The 25,835-nt window shown below is 52.9% G+C and overlaps 1 protein-coding gene across 1 annotated transcript in view; it reads left to right on the forward strand.

Annotated features, from left to right (window-relative positions):
- LOC140384401 (uncharacterized) overlaps nt 1-25,835 on the forward strand; it is a 98,066-nt gene that overhangs the window by 50,669 nt on the left and 21,562 nt on the right. Inside the window, exons 6-9 of the mRNA XM_072466074.1 lie at nt 4,609-5,031; nt 12,518-12,940; nt 18,880-19,302; nt 25,220-25,642. Coding sequence (XP_072322175.1) covers nt 4,609-5,031; nt 12,518-12,940; nt 18,880-19,302; nt 25,220-25,642 — 1,692 coding nt within the window. The remainder of the gene's footprint in view (nt 1-4,608; nt 5,032-12,517; nt 12,941-18,879; nt 19,303-25,219; nt 25,643-25,835) is intronic.

Consider the following 25,835-nt stretch of genomic DNA (forward strand, 5'->3'; position numbering starts at 1 on the left):
AGGGGGGATATGGGGGAGGGGGGTACATGGGGGGAGGGGGGATATGGGGAGGGGGGATAGGGGGGAGGGGGGATATGGGGGAGGGGGGAAATGGGGAGGGGGATATGGGGGAGGGGGGATATGGGGGAGGGGGGATATGGGGGAGGGGGATATGGGGAGGGGGGATATGGCGGAGCGGGGATATGGCGGAGCGGGGATATGGGGGAGGGGGGATATGGGGAGGGGGGATATGGGGAGGGGGATATGGGGGAGGGGGTATATGGGGAGGGAGGGATATGGGGGAGGGGGGTATATGGGGAGGGGGGATATGGGGGAGGGGGGATATGGGGGAGGGGGGATATGGGGGAGGGGGGGTATGGGGTGGGGGGATATGGGGGAGGGGGATATGGGGGATATGGGGGAGGGGGGATATGGGGGAGGGGGTTACATGGGGAGGGGGGATATGGGGGAGGGGGATAGGGGGAGGGGGATATGAGGGAGGGGGGATATGGGGGAGGAGGGGGAAATGGGGGAGGGGGGATATGGGGGAGGGGGGATATGGGGGAGGGGGGATATGGGGAGGGGGGATATGGGGGATATGGGGGAGGGGGGTATGGGGGAGGGGGGATATGGGGGAGCGGGGATATGGGGGAGGGGGGATATGGGGAGGGGGGATATGGGGAGGGGGGATATGGGGGAGGGGGGATATGGGGGAGGGGGGATATGGGGGAGGGGGGATAAGGGCAGGCTCACCCTGCCTGCTCTGACGTGGTCATTCACCTTCTTGTGGCACTGGGTGCTTGTCCGTGGTGTCAGGGCCGCAGCGGTGACGGCCTCTGCCACTTCCCTCCACAGATGCCGGCTGTGGCGTGGGGCAACTCTGCGGCCGTGCCCGGGATACAGGGCGTCCCTCCTCTGCTCCCCCGCGTCCAGGAGTGCCTCCACATCGCGTGACTCGAACCTCGGGGCTGAGCGGCGGCCAGCCATCCAGTCGGGTGTTGCGGTCGAGTGTTCCGGTCGGGTGGGGGGGGGGAGCAGCGCGGCCTTATGAGCCGTCACGCCGTGCGGCGCGTATGACGCTGCACGGCGTGAACCACTGCGCAAGCGCGGATCCCGTTACGTCGCTGCTAGCCCATTTCGGGCCGGAGCCTATCGACCCATTTTTCCGATGAGACGCAAGTCGGATTTGCGCCGTTTTTTGCGCCGATCAGCGGACTTTCCGCCGATAACGGAGAATTTCGCCCCTTATGTTTCTATTCCACACATGACAACCAGCAAAACTATCAAATTCTGATGAACAACTTCAAAAAATGGAAGAAATCAGGTAATTGTGATTGGAGTGGGTAACCCCTACAGTGGCGGAGTGGGTAACCCCTACAGTGGCAACCTCTGGGTGGTGGCCATTGTCAATGATGGGCTACTCAGTGAGTCCCCTCCCTCCCCACGCCCCCCCCCCCCCCCCAAATAATCCGCTTGGAAGACACCGTACAGCTCCTGTACAATTCTCAGGTCAGAGCCACCTATTTCCCTTCTCCTTGGTTTGTCCTGTAATTATCCTTCATCACTTCTCGGTTCTTTCACCCAAACTTTCAGTTCATTGTTATGGGTCAGGGTTCAGAGAACTCCAAAGTTAATCATGGAGTTCACCTTGTGGTGATGTGCATCAATGTAAATGCATGTAGGCTAGCTAGACACTAGAGGGAGCACCAAAGACATCACACACACACATTCAACCAATAGATCAGTTAGATAGGCCAGGACCAATGGACACTCACGATACACACGGACGTGACACGACCACAGGGGGCATGGACACCATACACATGATCTGCCTCTTTCCAGTGGAGACAGTCAGTGAGTACAGACATAGGGTTGATTCAATATTAGACCCACCACGTGGATTGCAGCAGCTGGTTAGTCAGTCTGAGTAGCTATAGTAGGATTAGCAGTAGTGTCGAACCCGAGTAATAGAAGTGTAACTAGTTTAATAAACGTGTTGAAGTTATCTCCACGTCTGAACCTTCCTTTGTCAAGTACACCACAAGGAAGCCGCTTATGTTACACCTACAACATAACAAATCACACCTGACCCAGAACTTTTAATAGATTGTGATATGGGGAGCACAGGGCCCACTCTACAAGTGTGGTACTTCAGAAATGGACAAGTATTTTTTAAAACAGCCAAAACAATGTTTATTCTATGAACTCAAGTTAACCTTTCTAAAACAAACAGTGAACAACTTAGCAACCAGTAAATCAAATACACCCCCAAAGAATACAGCACTAAGTAATCAGTAAGCTGTCCTTTTAACACCCAGAAGACTTAACAAACCTTTAAACAGAAGCACATCAGGGTTTACATTCACTACTGAAAACATTTATAATTCTGAATTCACCAAATGATCCAAATGATTTCATGGCAGAAAGCTGAACAGTACAGCTGCTTTGTCTGACTTCAGCTGCAACACACTGAAAAACGAAACCAAAAAAACAGACACACCCAAGCTTTTCTCAAAGTGAAACTAAAAAGCAGAACCAGAGCTCAGCTCCACCCACACTCTGAACTCACTGCAGTAACATGAGCAGCCAAACATTTCTTAAAGCGACATTCCCATGACATCATGCTCAGCACTATCTGCCCAATTCATGCTGGCATTGTCTATCCAAGTTCATGTGACCATTCTCTACTCCAATTAATGGCAGCAACTTGTATCCATTTTTCTTGCTCTTTTTTCCTCACTCAGTTCGTATCAGTACTCTCCTCAAACTGTCATCTCTCTTCAACCCAGTTCAGTTTAAGTTTCTTCAATACTTGGCTTCTTCCTGTTACCTGAAGCTGTTGGCACTCTGGATACTGTATTCTGCTGCAGGCTGATAACGAGACAAACACAATGGGTGGGATTCTGCAATAATGGGGCTATGTCCCCACGCTGGCGGGAAAACCGGCGCTAACCACCCCGGCGTCAACAGCCCCCGAAAGTGAGGAATTCTCACCTTTCACGGGGGCTAGGTTGACGCCGGAGTGGTCCCCACAGCTCCAGTCGGCGCCGAAGGGCTGGTGCGAGTTCGCGCATGCGCAGAACGGCCGGCGTGATCTTGCGTATGCGCGGACCGGCCGGCGTAATTCCGCGCATGCGTGAGGGTACCCTTCTCCGCACCGGGCAATATCGTGGAGGGGCCCGGCGCGGAGGAAAGAAGGCCCCCATGGAACCAGCTCGCCCACAGGATCAGTAGGCCCCGATTGCAGGCCAGGCCACCTTGGGAGCCCCCCCCTCCCCCCCCCCCCCCAGGACTGCCCTGCACACACTTACTGCCAGGTCCCACCGTGTGTGAGGTGAGTAATTCACGCCGGCGGGACTGGGCAAAATTTGACGGCCACTCGGCCCATCGGGACCCGGAGAATCACCGGAGGGGCCGTTGTGGAGTTGACTATCGGGATATGGTACCAGTTGAGAAGGCATTTTAAATTGGATAAAATGTCGGTGTTGACGCCACTGTGTGGAACCATAGGTTTATGCCAGGGGGGATGAATGGAATGTTTCCCCAACTACCAGAGTACACGTTATTGGAGCAACTGCTGCTCCCTGATGACTTGGGGAGGACAGAATTGGGAACATATATGGGTGATTGGGAGAGCAGAGAGCTTAGTTTCTGCGCCACTTTCTCCGACCAACATTTCTGAGAACTGATTTCTGGCAAGTTCGCTTGCTCTACACAGTTATATTACTTACTCTAATATATGTTACTCATAGGGCAGTACGGTGGTGCAGTGGATAGCATTGCTGCCTCACGGCGCCGAGGTCCCAGGTTCGATCCCGGCTCTGGGTCACTGTCCGTGTGGGGTTTGCACATTCTCCCCATGTTTGCATGGGTTTCGCCCCCACAACCCAAAGATGTGCAGGGTAGGTGGATTGGCCACGCTAAATTGCCCCTTAAGTGGAAAAAATGAATTTGATAATCTAAATTAGAAAAAAAAAAAATATTTTACTCATTTGCTTCATACCAAGATGCTCTTAAACCCGATGTTGATTAACACTTGTAGCCATCCAATGAAAGTAAATAATTTATTGAGTAATTTAAACAAATAAACTTGTGAGTTTGTTCTGCCTCCAATACTTTTACTAGATATTAAAAAAACAAGATTGAATAAGAATAAACTATGATAACTACACTTACACTCTGAGCTAACTCTCTCCACCTCTGGTCACTAGTCACTACACACACAAAGAGGCGGGAACTCAGATTGAGTCTGTCTTCATACCCCTTGTTAGTGCTGCCACCTCGTGATCACTTAGCTGTTATGACTATACATTAACCCCCTATGTATATGCAGATATGCAGGTCACTACATACACATACCGATTGTGCCTTCTAACATCAGATCAGACTGTCTCATTACTCTTTCCCGCAGTTTCTCACTTTTTATTCCATAGACTATCTGATCACACAGAAGTGAGTCTATGAGAATCGAAAAATTACATGTCTGCGCTTTAAGTCTCAGATCAGTTATGAAGCAGTCATGCGTTTCACCTGCTTTTTGCACTCTTTTTGGAATTTGCGTAAAATAAGAATGCTAAGGAGACATTGGAACAAATGTTTTTTGTCATATTAATGCATTTTCTTTTCTAGTTCCACCTTCAATCAGTGATATCAAGAAACCGGATGAAATCAGACACAATGAGCCAGCCAATCTGAGTTGGGATGTTGCTGTGTCCAGTCCAGAGGTGGTGAGCATTGTTACATCGGTGAAGAGGAAAGGGGAGCAGGAAGCAAACCAGTTATTTCACTGGGAAATTCCAGCACAGCAAGTGTCGGGACCAAAGGGTGAATCAATTCCCCCAAGAAATGTGCCAGATTTGTGCAAGAAAGATGATTCCTTCACTGCTGAGGTTCCAGATTTACAACGCACATCTGATGGATGTTCCCTCATTCGCTGCTCCATTTCACTGAGGCCTGATATATCCAAGGACGATGGTGCTGAGTTAATCATTGAAGTTAAACAGGATTCGGAGGAAGCCCAGAGTAAAAGCACAGTGCTGAAAGTCACAACAGGTAATGTCTGCACTTTACACATCACACAAACCCCTGTGCAATGAAATGAAAATCGCTTACAGTCACAAGTCGGCTTCAATGAAGTTACTGTGAAAACCCCTAGTCGCCACATTGCGGCGCCTGTTCGGGGAGGCTGGTACGGGAATTGAACCGTGCTGCTGGCCTGTCTTGGTCTGCTTTAAAAGCCAGCGAATTAGCCCAGTGAGCTAAACCAGCCCCTGGTGGTGGTGAAAACCTTCGGCTGGAACTCATAACACCAATATAAAGATAGCCTGAAATGTTATTTCCCTTTCCTATTCCAATACGAATTGGCAAATCCTACATAATTCGCAATTATGGAGCCACAGTGCAATAATTTGGTTGGAGGTAATTTCCTGCTTTGTATCAGCACTGGAAGAATCCCTGATCTGAATGCCTGTTTCCAGGTTGACATCAATATACTGTGGATACTGTACTGGACTTCAATGTCCATTCGTATATATGTGCAGTAAATATTTCTGATCTCAGTCACAGTTTAAGTAAACATTGGCTGCACATAGGATTTACCATCCTCCAACAACAGAAGAACTGGTAGATTTATCAGTGGGTGTTTATCAAATAGCTGTAGTGGGTGTACCTTTAACAAATGGGTGTTTGTCAAATAGCTGCAGTGATGCCAGAGTGTGGGTGGAGCTGGATTGTCTGTCTTTCACTTTCGTATTTGAGCAGGCAGATACACTGTGTTTAGTTTTATTTTGCAGATTTGGATCTGCATCCAACAAAACCAGGTGTAATTCTGATTTCTTTCTGCATGAATGGAATCTCTTCAAATCACGTGTTAATTTAAAAGTGATAACTGCTCTCAGTAGAGAATTTAAACCTGATGTCTGTGTTGAAGAGAGTATTTGTCTTATGGATGTTGCAAGGAAAGATTAAGGCTTACTTATAGAATATTGTATCTGTGGGGATGATTGGTATTGATAGTTGTTGAGATGTTTTCTGTGGGTTTCTAAAGTGTTAACTGGTTTCATAAATACATATTGTTTTAATTCAAAAGTACTTTAGCTCTCTGTTGCACCTGTAAAGTAGGCCCGTGTGCTCCCCATAGCCACAATCTATTAAACGTTGTGGGCCAGGTGAACTCCATGATTCACTTTGGGGTTCTCTAAACCCTGGCCCATAACATGCCTTTTAACCGACACAAGGGGTGGGATTCTCCGACCTCCCGCCGGAACGGAGAATCGGCAGGGGGCGGCGTGAATCCCACCCCGCCACTCCGACGCCGGCTTTCGAATTCTCCCTCGCCGGTTTTCGGGCCGTTGGCAGCAGCCCCACCGGCAATTTTCTGGGCCCTGATGGGCCAAGCGGCCACCTGTCCATACCTGTGAGACCTGGCTTGGCGGGCGGTTAGCGGGGTCCTGGGGGAGACGCGGGGGGATCCGGCCCCGGGGGTGAAGGGGGACCCCACGGTGGCCTGGCCCGTGATCGGGGCCCACCGATCAGCGGGCGGGCCTGAGAGGTGGGGGCACTCTTTCCCTCCGTGCCGGCCTCTGTAAGGCTCCGTGATAGCTGGCGTGGAGAAGAAACCCCCCGCGCATGCGTCAGAACACGCTGGCAGTCCTGTGCATGCGCCAACTCGCACTGGCCGGCGGAGGCCCTTCGGCGCCGGTTGGCATGGCACCAACCCGTCCAGCGCCAGCCTAGCCCCCAGAAGTGCGGAGGATTCCACACCTTCCGGTCGGCCCGACGCCGGAGTGGTTCACGCCACTCTTTGGCACCGGCACGGGCCGCCCCGCTGATTGCGGGAGAATCCCGGCCAAGATAACTGAATTTTTATCAGTGTCATACTTAACAACTATAATAAAAGCAAATTACAGCGGATGCTGGAATCTCAAACCAAAGAGAAAATGCTGGAAAATCTCAGCAGGTCTGGCAGAATCTGTAGGGAGAGAACAGAGCTAAATTTCGAGTCCAGATGACCCTTTGTCAAAGCTGTAAGACAGAGAAAGTGGGAAATATTTATATTGTGGAGAATGGAAGATGAGTCATAGCCACAGGAACTCAGGAAACGGGATGCTAAAAGCCACAGAAACCATGGAGAAAGAGTGCAAATGGCAGTCCCGAGAGAGAACAAAAGGTGTGAAAGGCCAAGCAGCAGAGAAACTAACATCGGAGGGCAAACTGTGACAGATGTAGATGTGCGGGGAGGGGAAAGGGGATCTAAGGGAAAGGACGGATAAGGAAAGGTGGATTAGATGGCCGGGGGGGGGAGGGGGGGGGGGGGGGATCAACAAATCGATCACCCAATCTGCGTTTGGTCTCTCCGATATGGAGGAGACCACATTGGGAGCAGCGAATGCAATGGACCAGATTGAAAGAGGTGCTAGAGAAACGCTGCTTAACCTGGAATGAGTGTTTCGGGCCTGGGATGTTAAGCATGGAAGAGGTAAAGGGGCAGGTGTTACACCTTCTGCAATTGCATGGGAAGGTGCCATGGGTGATGGGACAGGAGTTGGGTATGGTGGAGAGGTGGACTAGATTATCTCGGAGGGAATGGTCTCTGCGGAATGTTGGCAGAGGGAGTGAAGGGAAGATGTGTTTGCTGGTGGCATCACGCTGGAGTTGGCGAAAATGCCGGAGGATTATGCTTTGCATGCGGAGGCTGGTGGGGTGAGATGTGAGAACGAGGGGGATTCTTTCCTTGTTCTGCGAGGGAGGGGAGGGGCGAGGGTAGTGGTGCGGGAGATGGACCACACACTGTTGAGGGCCCTGTCAACAACTGGAGGTGGGAAATCACGGTTGAGCACCATTTTGGAAAGTGGCTTCATTGGAGCAAATGCGACAAGAGCAAAGGAGCTGAGAGAAAGGGATGGAGTCCTTACAGGGTGTAAGGTGCGAAGAGCTGTAATCCAGATAGCTGTGGGAATCAGTGGGCTTGTAGTGGATATTAGTAGATACCTTATTGCTAGAAATGAAGACAGAAAGATCAATGAAGGGAAGGGAAGTGCCTGAGATGGATCAGGTGAAAGTGATGGAGGGGTGGAAACTGGAAGCGAAGTTGATGAAATTTTCCAGGTCCGGACGAGAGCATGAAGCGGCACCAAAATAATCATCAATGTATCAGTACAGGAGTTGTGGGAGGGGACACAGGTGGGCCTGGAAAAAGGAATGTTCCACATAACCCATGAAAAGGCAGACGTAGCTAGGACCCATGCGGGTACCCATTGCTACACCTTTGATTTGGAGAAAATAGGATGAGTTAAAGAAGAAGTTGTTCAGAGGTAGAACAAGTTCAACCAGGCGGAGGAGAGGGGTGGTGGATGGGAATTGTCCAGGCCTCTTTTCGAGAAAGAAGCGAAGAGCTGAGTCCTTTGCTGAGAACAGCACGCTCAGCCTCAGAGAAGGGAAGGTGGGAGGGTAGGGTAAACACGCGGCAATGGCTGGGGCTGGGAGAAATGGGGTAAGAGGGATTGGGACTGGTGGAGGGTCTAAGATGGGCAGTGGTATTGATAAGTTGTTGAAGCTTGCGTTCCGTAATATCTGCAAGAAACAGGAAAAGAATCTTGTAAAGGCATCGAATGATGTGTAGGCTGAAATGAAACTGGGGACAGGAGCAGCTTTGGGAGAGAGTAAGACGGTGCTGCTGGAGAGAGATGCCGAGTGTCTTGGGGCGGCTCATGGCAAATACTTAGCAACTAGCCTGGTTGTGATTGAAAAAACAATCAGGGGCGGGATTCTCCCCTACCCGTCGGGCCGGGGGGGTCCCGACGGGATGGAGTGGCGTGACCCACTCCGGCTTCAGGCCGCCCCAGGGTGCGGATTTCTCCGCACGTTTAGGGGCGAACCCCTCACCTTCAGGGGCTAGGCCCGCGCCGGAGTGGTTGCCATCCTGCCGGCTGGCGTGGAAGGCCTATGGCGCCACACCAGCCGGGGCCAAAGGGACTCAGCCGATCGGTGGAAGTCCGCGCATGCCCGGGATCGTCAGCAGCTGCTGACGTCATCCCCGCGCATGCGCATGGGGGGTCACCTACGCATCCGCCATCGCGGTGACCTACACGGCCGACGCGTAGTAAAAGAGTGCCCCCACGGCACAGGCCCGCACGCAGATCGGTGGGCCCCGACTGCGGGACAGGCCGCCTTGGGGGCACCCCCCGGGGTCAGATCACCCCGCGCCCCTCCCAGGACCCCAGAGCCCGCCCGCCCCGCCAGTCCCGCCGGTAAGAGAGGTGGTTTAATTCCCGCCGGCCGGACTGGCATGACAGCAGCGGGACTTCGGCCCACCAGCGACCGGTCCCAGCCAACCCCAAGCCTGCGCCGTGCGGCAGCCAGCCAACCCCGGGGGGCCCCAAGTGCTACTGCTGCCGGCAGACAAAACACCCCCGCCAGCGCTGCCCGGCGCGGAGCGCACTCTGCAAGGCCTGCGGGAACAAGTGACATTTCGCTGCTGTGTGCCAGGCCCGGTCGATCGCCGCTGTAATCAGCTCCATTGTTCCTGCACCCACCAAGTGCGACCCGTGGGCGCAGCCATTTTTGTCCGCACAATTCACGTGCGGCCCGTGTGCGCCGCAGTCTTCCCCTCATCAGACCTTGGCGGCCCGTGGGCACCGCCATCTTCCCATCATCAGATCTCGTGCGGCCCATGGGCGCCGCCATCTTTAACGCCTCCATCTTCGGCACCATTTTGGACAGCGCCTCAGGACACCTGCTCTTCGGGCGCCTCATCTGGCCACTCATCGCCCGCAACCGCCGCCGACCAGCCCGGGGCCCACCAACACCAGCCGCAGCTCGCCTCCATCACGCTCGACCAGGCCCGGCCACACAACCTCGCAACCGCGACAATGACGGTGAAAGTCGATGGCCACAAGGCACCTTGCCTTTTCGACTCCGGGAGCACAGAGAGCTTCATCCACCCCGATATGGTAAGGTGCTGCTCCCTCGCGGTACACCCCATTACCCAACGCATCTCCCTGGCCTCCGGAACCCACTCCGTGGAGATCCGGGGGTACTGCACCGCCACCCTCACCGTCTAGGGCGTTCAGCAACTTCCGGCTTTACGTCCTCCCCAACCTCTGCGCTGCCTTGCTACTCGGCCTGGACTTCCAGTGCAACCTCCAAAAAGACCCTCCCCTTTCAAGTCGAGAGCGATACATCAGACGTCGCTCTAGCCGCCACTCTCAACCAGGCAGGCAGGCCCGTGTCATTCTTTTCCCGCACCCACCATGCCTCCGCAATTTGACACTCCTCCATGGAAAAGGAGGCCCAAGCCATCGTTGAAGCTGTGTGGCATTGGAGGCATTACCTGGCCGGCATGAGATTCACTCTCCTCACTGACCAACGGTCGATTGCCTTCATGTTCAGTAACACACAGCGGGGCAAGATCAAGAATGATAAAATCTTGAGGTGGAGGATCAAGCTCTCCACTACAATTATGAGATTTTGTATCGCCCCGGTAAGCTCAATGAGCCCCCCGATGCCCAATCCCGAGGTACCTTGCCAGCGCACAAGTGGACCGACTCTGGGCCCTACACGATGGTCTCTGTCACCCAGGGGTCACCCGGTTCTTTCACTTTATAAAGGCCCGAAACCTACCCTACTCCATTGCGGAAGTCAGGGCGGTCACCAAAGACTGTCAGGTCTGCGCGGAGTGCAAACCGCACTTCTACCAGCAAGACCAGGTGAACGTGGTGAAGGCCTCCTGTCCCTTTTAACGCCTCAGCATGGACTTCAAAGGGCCCCTCCCCTTGCCCGACTGAAACACGTACTTACTTAACGTGGTCGACGAATACTCCAGATTCCCCTTCGCCATTCCATGCCCCGATATGACATCTGCCACAGTCATCAAGGCCCTCAATACCATCTTCACTCTGTTCGGCTTCCCCGCTTACGTCCACAGCGACCGGGGATCCTCCGTTATGAGTGATGAGCTGTGTCAATTCCTGCTCAGCAAGGGCATTGTCTCGAGCAGGACGACCAGGGGAAACGGGCAGGTGGAGAGGGAGAACGGGACAGTGTGGAAGGCCGTCCTGCTGGCCCTACGGTCTAAAAATCTCCCGGTCTCCCGCTGGCAGGAGGTCCTCCCCGATGCCCTCCACTCCATCCTGTCGCTACTTTGCACTGCGACTAATGCAAGCCCCCATGAACGTCTCCTTGCCTTCCCCAGGAAGTCCACCTCGGGGTTTCGCTCCCAACGTGGCTGGCAAGGCTGGCAACTCCAGGACACGTTCTCCTCCGCAGCCGAGTGCGGCTCCACAAGGCGGACCCATTGGTCGAGAGGGTACAGCTACTGCATGCAAACTCGGGGCGTACTCCGATACCGCCAAGACACAGTCTCCCTCAGGGACCTGGCACCAGCTGGGTCCCCACCCCACCCCACCACTGCCCCGGCGCCACCCATCCTCACCCCAGCGCACCTCACCACAGCCCCCGCTCCAGGACGATCCGTCCTCCCATTGGTTCCACCCGGGGATGAAGATGAGGACTACACGCTCCCGGAGTCACAGGCGTCCACGCCGGTGCCTGAATCGCCACCGGGACTGCAGTGCTCGCAACGGAGGATCAAGGCATCCGATCGGCTGAATTTGTGAACTTTTCCAGAACTGTACACTTAAAAACAAATATACAATTACATTTAAATAATTTTCCACCATGCCCGCCGGACTCTTTTGTTAACAGGGGGTGAATGTGGTAGTCCCCACTGTTGTATATAGTGCACGTATAAGATGTAATACGGTAAGGTTCCTGTACTACAGGTACAGGGGTAGATCCCTGCCCACTGGCTCCGCCCAGGAGGCGGAGTATAAATGTGTGTGCTCACCGAGCTGCAGCCATTTCGGCGGCAGCTGTAGGAGGCCACACATCTCTGCGTAATAAAGCCTCAATTACTCTCTACTCTCGTCTCGTCGTAATTGATAGTGCATCTGTTACCAATTGAAGCAACTGGATCACTGAAGGCCTTGGAGATACATAGGTCTTGGTGCCAGGTTTAATACAAGTTGACACCATAGGGAATATATTCCACTGACCATTACATTATAAACCACTGAATACCAAATTTTGTCAGAAATTCTTATCATTCATCAATAATAATTACTGACCATCCTGATGTCCCCAACTCAAGAAACAATGAGACAGAACACTGCGTGTATTGACCCAATGAAGTCTGTCACTGATCAATACCTCATGAATCCTGATGGTTCAAATCCGACTCATTTATGAAGCTGTAATCGCATGACTAACATCAAGTTACTCACTCAAAGAGGTTCTAACAATGGCACATCAGCCTATTAATAAACTATTTTGGTACTCAGAGAACAACATCAATTTGAGCACAGCACACATGCACATCAGAGAATGTGAGATCGCAGCAAATGAGAACCAATGAATCATCATCTAATTCTTCAATAAATATTGCAGCCAATTCAGTTTCTAATTTGTGTCTAAATAAGAATTCTTTGGGGAGAATTGGAACAAATGGGTTTCTGTCATATTAATACATTTTCTTTTCTAGCTCCGCCCTCAATTACTGAAATCAAGAAACCGGATGAAATCAGACACAATGAGCCAGCCAATCTGAGTTGGGATGTTGCTGTGTTCAGTCCAGAGGTGGTGAGCATTGTTACATCGGTGAAGAGGAAAGGAGAGTGGGAAGCAAACCAGTTATTTCACTGGGAAATTCCAGCACAGCATGTGTCGGGATCAAAGGGTGAATCAATTCCCCAAAGAAATGTGCCAGCTTGGTGCAAGAAAGATGATTCCTTCACTGCTGAGGTTCCAGATTTACAACGCACATCTGATGGATGTTTCCTTATCCCCTGCTCCATTTCACTGAGGCCTGATATATCCAAGGACGATGGTGTTGAGTTAATCATTGAAGTTAAACAGGATTCGGAGGAAGCCCAGAGTAAAAGCACCGTACTGAAAGTCACAACAGGTAATATCTGCACTTTACACATCACACAATCTCAGCAGGTCTGGCAGAATCTGTAGGGAGAGATAAGAGCTAAATTTCTAGTCCAGATGACCCTTTGTCAAAGCTATAAGACAGAGAAAATGGGAAATATTTATATTGTGGAGAATGAAAGATGAGTCATAGCCACAGGAACTCAGGGAAACGGGATGCTAAAAGCCACAGAAACCATGGAGAAAGAGTGCTAATGGCAGTCCCGAGAGAGAACAAAAGGTGTGAAAGGCCAAGCAGCAGAGAAACTAACATCGGAGGGCAAACTGTGACAGATGTGGATGTGGGGGTAGGGGAAAGGGGAACTAAGGGGAAGAACGGATAAGGAAAGGTGGATTAAATAGGGGGGGGGGGGGGTGGGGTGGGGGGTGGGGGGGGAGGTAAATATACTTAAAGAAAGACAAGGGAGAAAGAAATAGTAAAAGACAGTTAAAATGAAATGGGATGAAAACAAATGGGTCGAGGTGATATAGAGCTAATCATCTGAAGTTGTTGAACTCGACGTTGAGACTGGAAGGCTGTAGTGAGCCTAACCGGAAGATGAGATGTCGTTCCTCCAGTTTGCGTTGACCTTCACTGGAACATTGCAGCAGGCCAAGAATAGACATGTGGGCATGGGAGCAGGGTTTGTGTTAAAATGGCAAGCAACGGAAAGGTCAGGGTCATGAATGCTCACAGACCGAATGTGCTCAACAAATCGATCACCCAATCTGCGTTTGGTCTCTCCGATATGGAGGAGACCACATTGGGAGCAGCGAATGCAATGGACCAGATTGAAAGAGGTGCTAGTGAAACGCTGCTTAACCTGGAATGAGTGTTTCGGGCCTGGGATGTTAAGCATGGAAGAGGTAAAGGGGCAGGTGTTACACCTTCTGCAATTGCATGGGAAGGTGCCATGGGTGATGGGACAGGAGTTGGGTATGGTGGAGAGGTGGACTAGATTATCTCGGAGGGAATGGTCTCTGCGGAATGCTGGCAGAGGGAGTGAAGGGAAGATGTGTTTGCTGGTGGCATCACGCTGGAGTTGGCGAAAATGCCGGAGGATTATGCTTTGCATGCGGAGGCTGGTGGGGTGAGATGTGAGAACGAGGGGGATTCTTTCCTTGTTCTGCGAGGGAGGGGAGGGGCGAGGGTAGTGGTGCGGGAGATGGACCACACACTGTTGAGGGCCCTGTCAACAACTGGAGGTGGGAAATCAGGGTTGAGCACCATTTTGGAAAGTCGCTTCATTGGAGCAAATGCGACAGAGCGAAGGAGCTGAGAGAAAGGGATGGAGTCCTTACAGGGTGTAAGGTGCGAAGAGTTGTAATCCAGATAGCTGTGGGAATCAGTGGGCTTGTAGTGGATATTAGTAGATACCTTATTGCTAGAAATGAAGACAGAAAGATCAATGAAGGGAAGGGAAGTGCCTGAGATGGACCAGGTGAAAGGGATGGAGGGGTGGAAACTGGAAGCGAAGTTGATGAATTTTTCCCGGTCCGGACGAGAGCATGAAGCGGCACCAAAATAATCATCAATGTATCGGTAAAGGAGTTGTGGGAGGGGACACAGGTGGGCCTGGAAAAAGGAATGTTCCACATAACCCATGAAAAGGCAGACGTAGCTAGGACCCATGCGGGTACCCATTGCTACACCTTTGATTTGGAGAAAATAGGATGAGTTAAAGAAGAAGTTGTTCAGAGGTAGAACAAGTTCAACTAGGCGGAGGAGAGGGGTGGTGGATGGGAATTGTCCAGGCCTCTTTTCGAGAAAGAAGCGAAGAGCTGAGTCCTTTGCTGAGAACAGCACGCTCAGCCTCAGAGAGGGGAAGGTGGGAGGGTAGGGTAAACACGCGGCAATGGCTGGGGCTGGGAGAAATGGGGTAAGAGGGATTGGGACTGGTGGAGGGTCTAAGATGGACAGTGGTGTTGATAAGTTGTTGAAGCTTGCGTTCCGTAATATCTGCAAGAAACAGGAAAAGAATCTTGTAAAGGCATCGAATGATGCGTAGGCTGAAATGAAACTGGGGACAGGGACAGCTTTGAGAGAGAGAGTAAGACGGTGCTGCTGGAGAGAGATGCCGAGTGTCTTGGGGCGGCTCATGGCAAATACTTAGCAACTAGCCTGGTTGTGATTGAAAAAACAATCAGGGGCGGGATTCTCCCCTACCTGTCGGGCCGGGGGGGTTCCCGGCGGGATGGAGTGGCGTGACCCACTCCGGCGTCAGGCCGCCCCAGGGTGTGGATTTCTACGCACGTTTAGGGGCGAAGCCCTCACCTTCAGGGGCTAGGCCCGCGCCGGAGTGGTTGCCATCCTGCCGGCTGGCGTGGAAGGCCTATGGCGCCACACCAGCCGGAGCCAAAGGGACTCAGCCGATCGGTGGAAGTCCGCGCATGCACGGGATCGTCAGCAGCTGCTGACGTCATCCCCGCGCATGCGCAGGGGGGGGTCACCTACGCATCCGCCATCGCGGTGACCTACACGGCCGACGCGTAGTATAAGAGTGCCCCCACGGCACAGGCCCGCACGCGGATCGGTGGGCCCCGACTGCGGGACAGGCCGCCTTGGGGGCACCCCCCGGGGTCAGATCACCCCGCGCCCCTCCCAGGACCCCAGAGCCCGCCCGCCCCGCCAGTCCCGCCGGTAAGAGAGGTGGTTTAATTCCCGCCGGCGGGACTGGCATGACAGCAGCGGGACTTCGGCCCACCAGCGACCGGTCCCAGCCAACCCCAAGCCTGCGCTGTGCGGCAGCCAGCCAACCCCGGGGGGCCCCAAGTGCTACTGCTGCCGGCAGACAAAACACCCCCGCCAGCGCTGCCCGGCGCGGAGCGCACTCTGCAAGGCCTGCGGGAACAAGTGACATTTCGCTGCTGTGTGCCAGGCCCGGTCGATCGCCGCTGTAATCAGCTCCATTGTTCCTGCACCCACCAAGTGCGACCCGTGGGCGCAGCCATTTTTGTCCGCACAATTCACGTGCGGCCCGTGTGCGCCGCAGTCTTCCCCTCATCAGACCTTGGCGGCCCGTGGGCACCGCCATCTTCCCATCATCAGATCTCGTGCGGCCCATGGGCGCCGCCATCTTTAACGCCTCCATCTTCAGCACCATTTTGGACAGCGCCTCAGGACACCTGCTCTTCGGGCGCCTCATCTGGCCACTCATCGCCCGCAACCGCCGCCGACCAGCCCGGGGCCCACCAACACCAGCCGCAGCTCGCCTCCATCACGCTCGACCAGGCCCGGCCACACAACCCCGCAACCGCGACAATGACGGTGAAAGTCGATGGCCACAAGGCACCTTGCCTTTTCGACTCCGGGAGCACAGAGAGCTTCATCCACCCCGATATGGTAAGGTGCTGCTCCCTCGCGGTACACCCCATTACCCAACGCATCTCCCTGGCCTCCGGAACCCACTCCGTGGAGATCCGGGGGTACTGCACCGCCACCCTCACCGTCTAGGGCGTTCAGCAACTTCCGGCTTTACGTCCTCCCCAACCTCTGCGCTGCCTTGCTACTCGGCCTGGACTTCCAGTGCAACCTCCAAAAAGACCCTCCCCTTTCAAGTCGAGAGCGATACATCAGACGTCGCTCTAGCCGCCACTCTCAACCAGGCAGGCAGACCCGTGTCATTCTTTTCCCGCACCCTCCATGCCTCCGAAATTTGACACTCCTCCATGGAAAAGGAGGCCCAAGCCATCGTTGAAGCTGTGTGGCATTGGAGGCATTACCTGGCCGGCATGAGATTCACTCTCCTCACTGACCAACGGTCGATTGCCTTCATGTTCAGTAACACACAGCGGGGCAAGATCAAGAATGATAAAATCTTGAGGTGGAGGATCAAGCTCTCCACTACAATTATGAGATTTTGTATCGCCCCGGTAAGCTCAATGAGCCCCCCGATGCCCAATCCCGAGGTACCTGTGCCAGCGCACAAGTGGACCGACTCTGGGCCCTACACGATGGTCTCTGTCACCCAGGGGTCACCCGGTTCTTTCACTTTATAAAGGCCCGAAACCTACCCTACTCCATTGCGGAAGTCAGGACGGTCACCAAAGACTGTCAGGTCTGCGCGGAGTGCAAACCGCACTTCTACCAGCAAGACCAGGTGAACCTGGTGAAGGCCTCCTGTCCCTTTTAACGCCTCAGCATGGACTTCAAAGGGCCCCTCCCCTTGCCCGACTGAAACACGTACTTACTTAACGTGGTCGACGAATACTCCAGATTCCCCTTCGCCATTCCATGCCCGATATGACATCTGCCACAGTCATCAAGGCCCTCAATACCATCTTCACTCTGTTCGGCTTCCCCGCTTACGTCCACAGCGACCGGGGATCCTCCGTTATGAGTGATGAGCTGTGTCAATTCCTGCTCAGCAAGGGCATTGTCTCGAGCAGGACGACCAGGGGAAACGGGCAGGTGGAGAGGGAGAACGGGACAGTGTGGAAGGCCGTCCTGCTGGCCCTACGGTCTAAAAATCTCCCGGTCTCCCGCTGGCAGGAGGTCCTCCCCGACGCCCTCCACTCCATCCTGTCGCTACTTTGCACTGCGACTAATGCAAGCCCCCATGAACGTCTCCTTGCCTTCCCCAGGAAGTCCACCTCGGGGTTTCGCTCCCAACGTGGCTGGCAAGGCTGGCAACTCCAGGACACGTTCTCCTCTGCAGCCGAGTGCGGCTCCACAAGGCGGACCCATTGGTCGAGAGGGTACAGCTACTGCATGCAAACTCGGGGCGTACTCCGATACCGCCAAGACACAGTCTCCCTCAGGGACCTGGCACCAGCTGGGTCCCCACCCCACCCCACCACTGCCCCGGCGCCACCCATCCTCGCCCCAGCGCACCTCACCACAGCCCCCGCTCCAGGACGATCCGTCCTCCCATTGGTTCCACCCGGGGATGAAGATGAGGACTACACGCTCCCGGAGTCACAGGCGTCCACGCCGGTGCCTGCATCGCCACCGGGACTGCAGTGCTCGCAACGGAGGATCAAGGCATCCGATCGGCTGAATTTGTGAACTTTTCCAGAACTGTACACTTAAAAACAAATATACAATTACATTTAAATAATTTTCCACCATGCCCGCCGGACTCTTTTGTTAACAGGGGGTGAATGTGGTTGTCCCCACTGTTGTATATAGTGCACGTATAAGATGTAATACGGTAAGATTCCTGTACTACAGGTACAGGGGTAGATCCCTGCCTACTGGCTCCGCCCAGGAGGCGGAGTATAAATGTGTGTGCTCACCGAGCTGCAGCCATTTCGGCGGCAGCTGTAGGAGGCCACACATCTCTGCGTAATAAAGCCTCAATTACTCTCTACTCTCGTCTCGTCGTAATTGATAGTGCATCAGTTACCAATTGAAGCAACTGGATCACTGAAGGCCTTGGAGATACATAGGTCTTGGTGCCAGGTTTAATACAAGTTGACACCATAGGGAATATATTCCACTGACCATTACATTATAAACCACTGAATACCAAATTTTGTCAGAAATTCTTATCATTCAGCAATAATAATTACTGACCATCCTGATGTCCCCAACTCAAGAAACAATGAGACAGAACACTGCGTGTATTGACCCAATGAAGTCTGTCACTGATCAATACCTCATGAATCCTGATGGTTCAAATCCGACTCATTTATGAAGCTGTAATCGCATGACTAACATCAAGTTACTCACTCAAAGAGGTTCTAACAATGGCACATCAGCCTATTAATAAACTATTTTGGTCCTCAGAGAACAACATCAATTTGAGCACAGCACACATGCACATCAGAGAACGTGAGATCGCAGCAAATGAGAACCAATGAATCATCATCTAATTCTTCAATAAATATTGCAGCCAATTCAGTTTCTAATTTGTGTCTGAATAAGAATGCTTTGGGGAGAATTGGAACAAATGGGTTTCTGTCATATTAATACATTTTCTTTTCTAGCTCCGCCCTCAATTACTGAAATCAAGAAACCGGATGAAATCAGACACAATGAGACAGCCAATCTGAGTTGGGATGTTGCTGTGTTCAGTCCAGAGGTGGTGAGCATTGTTACATCGGTGAAGAGGAAAGGAGAGCGGGAAGCAAACCAGTTATTTCACTGGGAAATTCCAGCACAGCAAGTGTCGGGATCAAAGGGTGAATCAATTCCCCAAAGAAATGTGCCAGCTTGGTGCAAGAAAGATGATTCCTTCACTGCTGAGGTTCCAGATTTACAACGCACATCTGATGGATGTTCCGTCATTCCCTGCTCCATTTCACTGAGGCCTGATATATCCAAGGACGATGGTGCTGAGTTAATCATTGAAGTTAAACAGGATTCGGAGGAAGCCCAGAGTAAAAGCACAGTGCTGAAAGTCACAACAGGTAATGTCTGCACTTTACACATCACACAATCTCAGCAGGTCTGGCAGAATCTGTAGGGAGAGAAAAGAGCTAAATTTCTAGTCCAGATGACCCTTTGTCAAAGCTATAAGACAGAGAAAATGGGAAATATTTATATTGTGGAGAATGAAAGATGAGTCATAGCCACAGGAACTCAGGGAAACGGGATGCTAAAAGCCACAGAAACCATGGAGAAAGAGTGCTAATGGCAGTCCCGAGAGAGAACAAAAGGTGTGAAAGGCCAAGCAGCAGAGAAACTAACATCGGAGGGCAAACTGTGACAGATGTAGATGTGGGGGTAGGGGAAAGGGGTACTAAGGGGAAGAACGGATAAGGAAAGGTGGATTAAATGCGGGGGGGGGGGAAGGTAAATATACTTAAAGAAAGACAAGGGAGAAAGAAATAGTAAAAGACAGTTAAAATGAAATGGGATGAAAACAAATGGGTCGAGGTGATATAGAGCTAATCATCTGAAGTTGTTGAACTCGACGTTGAGACTGGAAGGCTGTAGTGAGCCTAACCGGAAGATGAGATGTCGTTCCTCCAGTTTGCGTTGACCTTCACTGGAACATTGCAGCAGGCCAAGAATAGACATGTGGGCATGGGAGCAGGGTTTGTGTTAAAATGGCAAGCAACGGAAAGGTCAGGGTCATGAATGCTCACAGACCGAATGTGCTCAACAAATCGATCACCCAATCTGCGTTTGGTCTCTCCGATATGGAGGAGACCACATTGGGAGCAGCGAATGCAATGGACCAGATTGAAAGAGGTGCTAGTGAAACGCTGCTTAACCTGGAATGAGTGTTTCGGGCCTGGGATGTTAAGCATGGAAGAGTTAAAGGGGCAGGTGTTACACCTTCTGCAATTGCATGGGAAGGTGCCATGGGTGATGGGACAGGAGTTGGGTATGGTGGATAGGTGGACTAGATTATCTCGGAGGGAATGGTCTCTGCGGAATGTTGGCAGAGGGAGTGAAGGGAAGATGTGTTTGCTGGTGGCATCACGCTGGAGTTGGCGAAAATGCCGGAGGATTATGCTTTGCATGCGGAGGCTGGTGGGGTGAGATGTGAGAACGAGGGGGATTCTTTCCTTGTTCTGCGAGGGAGGGGAGGGGCGAGGGTAGTGGTGCGGGAGATGGACCACACACTGTTGAGGGCCCTGTCAACAACTGGAGGTGGGAAATCAGGGTTGAGCACCATTTTGGAAAGTCGTTTCATTGGAGCAAATGCGACAGAGCGAAGGAGCTGAGAGAAAGGGATGGAGTCCTTACAGGGTGTAAGGTGCGAAGAGTTGTAATCCAGATAGCTGTGGGAATCAGTGGGCTTGTAGTGGATATTAGTAGATACCTTATTGCTAGAAATGAAGACAGAAAGATCAATGAAGGGAAGGGAAGTGCCTGAGATGGACCAGGTGAAAGTGATGGAGGGGTGGAAACTGGAAGCGAAGTTGATGAATTTTTCCAGGTCCGGACGAGAGCATGAAGCGGCACCAAAATAATCATCAATGTATCGGTAAAGGAGTTGTGGGAGGGGACCCGGGTGGGCCTGGAAAAAGGAATGTTCCACATAACCCATGAAAAGGCAGACGTAGCTAGGACCCATGCGGGTACCCATTGCTACACCTTTGATTTGGAGAAAATAGGATGAGTTAAAGAAGAAGTTGTTCAGAGGTAGAACAAGTTCAACCAGGCGGAGGAGAGGGGTGGTGGATGGGAATTGTCCAGGCCTCTTTTCGAGAAAGAAGCGAAGAGCTGAGTCCTTTGCTAAGAACAGCACGCTCAGCCTCAGAGAGGGGAAGGTGGGAGGGTAGGGTAAACACGCGGCAATGACTGGGGCTGGGAGAAATGGGGTAAGAGGGATTGGGACTGGTGGAGGGTCTAAGATGGACAGTGGTGTTGATAAGTTGTTGAAGTTTGCGTTCCGTAATATCTGCAAGAAACAGGAAAAGAATCTTGTAAAGGCATCGAATGATGCGTAGGCTGAAATGAAACTGGGGACAGGGACAGCTTTGAGAGAGCGAGTAAGACGGTGCTGCTGGAGAGAGATGCCGAGTGTCTTGGGGCGGCTCATGGCAAATACTTAGCAACTAGCCTGGTTGTGATTGAAAAAACAATCAGTGTCGGGATTCTCCCCTACCCGTCGGGCCGGGGGGGTTCCCGGCGGGATGGAGTGGCGTGACCGACTCCGGCGTCAGGCCGCCCCAGGGTGTGGATTTCTACGCACGTTTAGGGGCGAAGCCCTCACCTTCAGGGGCTAGGCCCGCGCCGGAGTGGTTGCCATCCTGCAGGCTGGCATGGAAGGCCTATGGCGCCACACCAGCCGGAGCCAAAGGGACTCAGCCGATCGGTGGAAGTCCGCGCATGCACGGGATCGTCAGCAGCTGCTGACGTCATCCCCGCGCATGCGCAGGGGGGGTCACCTACGCATCCGCCATCGCGGTGACCTACACGGCCGACGCGTAGTAAAAGAGTGCCCCCACGGCACAGGCCCGCACGCGGATCGGTGGGCCCCGACTGCGGGACAGGCCGCCTTGGGGGCACCCCCCGGGGTCAGATCACCCCGCGCCCCTCCCAGGACCCCAGAGCCCGCCCGCCCCGCCAGTCCCGCCGGTAAGAGAGGTGGTTTAATTCCCGCCGGCGGGACTGGCATGACAGCAGCGGGACTTCGGCCCACCAGCGACCGGTCCCAGCCAACCCCAAGCCTGCGCCGTGCGGCAGCCAGCCAACCCCGGGGGGCCCCAAGTGCTACTGCTGCCGGCAGACAAAACACCCCCGCCAGCGCTGCCCGGCGCGGAGCGCACTCTGCAAGGCCTGCGGGAACAAGTGACATTTCGCTGCTGTGTGCCAGGCCCGGTCGATCGCCGCTGTAATCAGCTCCATTGTTCCTGCACCCACCAAGTGCGACCCGTGGGCGCAGCCATTTTTGTCCGCACAATTCACGTGCGGCCCGTGTGCGCCGCAGTCTTCCCCTCATCAGACCTTGGCGGCCCGTGGGCACCGCCATCTTCCCATCATCAGATCTCGTGCGGCCCATGGGCGCCGCCATCTTTAACGCCTCCATCTTCGGCACCATTTTGGACAGCGCCTCAGGACACCTGCTCTTCGGGCGCCTCATCTGGCCACTCATCGCCCGCAACCGCCGCCGACCAGCCCGGGGCCCACCAACACCAGCCGCAGCTCGCCTCCATCACGCTCGACCAGGCCCGGCCACACAACCTCGCAACCGCGACAATGACGGTGAAAGTCGATGGCCACAAGGCACCTTGCCTTTTCGACTCCGGGAGCACAGAGAGCTTCATCCACCCCGATATGGTAAGGTGCTGCTCCCTCGCGGTACACCCCATTACCCAACGCATCTCCCTGGCCTCCGGAACCCACTCCGTGGAGATCCGGGGGTACTGCACCGCCACCCTCACCGTCTAGGGCGTTCAGCAACTTCCGGCTTTACGTCCTCCCCAACCTCTGCGCTGCCTTGCTACTCGGCCTGGACTTCCAGTGCAACCTCCAAAAAGACCCTCCCCTTTCAAGTCGAGAGCGATACATCAGACGTCGCTCTAGCCGCCACTCTCAACCAGGCAGGCAGACCCGTGTCATTCTTTTCCCGCACCCTCCATGCCTCCGAAATTTGACACTCCTCCATGGAAAAGGAGGCCCAAGCCATCGTTGAAGCTGTGTGGCATTGGAGGCATTACCTGGCCGGCATGAGATTCACTCTCCTCACTGACCAACGGTCGATTGCCTTCATGTTCAGTAACACACAGCGGGGCAAGATCAAGAATGATAAAATCTTGAGGTGGAGGATCAAGCTCTCCACTACAATTATGAGATTTTGTATCGCCCCGGTAAGCTCAATGAGCCCCCCGATGCCCAATCCCGAGGTACCTGTGCCAGCGCACAAGTGGACCGACTCTGGGCCCTACACGATGGTCTCTGTCACCCAGGGGTCACCCGGTTCTTTCACTTTATAAAGGCCCGAAACCTACCCTACTCCATTGCGGAAGTCAGGACGGTCACCAAAGACTGTCAGGTCTGCGCGGAGTGCAAACCGCACTTCTACCAGCAAGACCAGGTGAACCTGGTGAAGGCCTCCTGTCCCTTTTAACGCCTCAGCATGGACTTCAAAGGGCCCCTCCCCTTGCCCGACTGAAACACGTACTTACTTAACGTGGTCGACGAATACTCCAGATTCCCCTTCGCCATTCCATGCCCCGATATGACATCTGCCACAGTCATCAAGGCCCTCAATACCATCTTCACTCTGTTCGGCTTCCCCGCTTACATCCACAGCGACCGGGGATCCTCCGTTATGAGTGATGAGCTGTGTCAATTCCTGCTCAGCAAGGGCATTGTCTCGAGCAGGACGACCAGGGGAAACGGGCAGGTGGAGAGGGAGAACGGGACAGTGTGGAAGGCCGTCCTGCTGGCCCTACGGTCTAAAAATCTCCCGGTCTCCCGCTGGCAGGAGGTCCTCCCCGACGCCCTCCACTCCATCCTGTCGCTACTTTGCACTGCGACTAATGCAAGCCCCCATGAACGTCTCCTTGCCTTCCCCAGGAAGTCCGCCTCGGGGTTTCGCTCCCAACGTGGCTGGCAAGGCTGGCAACTCCAGGACACGTTCTCCTCCGCAGCCGAGTGCGGCTCCACAAGGCGGACCCATTGGTCGAGAAGGTACAGCTACTGCATGCAAACTCGGGGCGTACTCCGATACCGCCAAGACACAGTCTCCCTCAGGGACCTGGCACCAGCTGGGTCCCCACCCCACCCCACCACTGCCCCGGCGCCACCCATCCTCGCCCCAGCGCACCTCACCACAGCCCCCGCTCCAGGACGATCCGTCCTCCCATTGGTTCCACCCGGGGATGAAGATGAGGACTACACGCTCCCGGAGTCACAGGCGTCCACGCCGGTGCCTGCATCGCCACCGGGACTGCAGTGCTCGCAACGGAGGATCAAGGCATCCGATCGGCTGAATTTGTGAACTTTTCCAGAACTGTACACTTAAAAACAAATATACAATTACATTGTAATAATTTTCCACCATGCCCGCCGGACTCTTTTGTTAACAGGGGGTGAATGTGGTTGTCCCCACTGTTGTATATAGTGCACGTATAAGATGTAATACGGTAAGATTCCTGTACTACAGGTACAGGGGTAGATCCCTGCCTACTGGCTCCGCCCAGGAGGCGGAGTATAAATGTGTGTGCTCACCGAGCTGCAGCCATTTCGGCGGCAGCTGTAGGAGGCCACACATCTCTGCGTAATAAAGCCTCAATTACTCTCTACTCTCGTCTCGTCGTAATTGATAGTGCATCAGTTACCAATTGAAGCAACTGGATCACTGAAGGCCTTGGAGATACATAGGTCTTGGTGCCAGGTTTAATACAAGTTGACACCATAGGGAATATATTCCACTGACCATTACATTATAAACCACTGAATACCAAATTTTGTCAGAAATTCTTATCATTCAGCAATAATAATTACTGACCATCCTGATGTCCCCAACTCAAGAAACAATGAGACAGAACACTGCGTGTATTGACCCAATGAAGTCTGTCACTGATCAATACCTCATGAATCCTGATGGTTCAAATCCGACTCATTTATGAAGCTGTAATCGCATGACTAACATCAAGTTACTCACTCAAAGAGGTTCTAACAATGGCACATCAGCCTATTAATAAACTATTTTGGTACTCAGAGAACAACATCAATTTGAGCACAGCACACATGCACATCAGAGAACGTGAGATCGCAGCAAATGAGAACCAATGAATCATCATCTAATTCTTCAATAAATATTGCAGCCAATTCAGTTTCTAATTTGTGTCTGAATAAGAATGCTTTGGGGAGAATTGGAACAAATGGGTTTCTGTCATATTAATACATTTTCTTTTCTAGCTCCGCCCTCAATTACTGAAATCAAGAAACCGGATGAAATCAGACACAATGAGCCAGCCAATCTGAGTTGGGATGTTGCTGTGTTCAGTCCAGAGGTGGTGAGCATTGTTACATCGGTGAAGAGGAAAGGAGAGTGGGAAGCAAACCAGTTATTTCACTGGGAAATTCCAACACAGCAAGTGTCGGGATCAAAGGGTGAATCAATTCCCCAAAGAAATGTGCCAGCTTGGTGCAAGAAAGATGATTCCTTCACTGCTGAGGTTCCAGATTTACAACGCACATCTGATGGATGTTTCCTTATCCCCTGCTCCATTTCACTGAGGCCTGATATATCCAAGGACGATGGTGTTGAGTTAATCATTGAAGTTAAACAGGATTCGGAGGAAGCCCAGAGTAAAAGCACAGTACTGAAAGTCACAACAGGTAATGTCTGCACTTTACACATCACACAATCTCAGCAGGTCTGGCAGAATCTGTAGGGAGAGAAAAGAGCTAAATTTCTAGTCCAGATGACCCTTTGTCAAAGCTATAAGACAGAGAAAATGGGAAATATTTATATTGTGGAGAATGAAAGATGAGTCATAGCCACAGGAACTCAGGGAAACGGGATGCTAAA

This window comes from Scyliorhinus torazame, chromosome 10 (assembly GCF_047496885.1).
Source record: "Scyliorhinus torazame isolate Kashiwa2021f chromosome 10, sScyTor2.1, whole genome shotgun sequence".
Classification (NCBI taxonomy): Eukaryota; Metazoa; Chordata; class Chondrichthyes; order Carcharhiniformes; family Scyliorhinidae; genus Scyliorhinus; species Scyliorhinus torazame.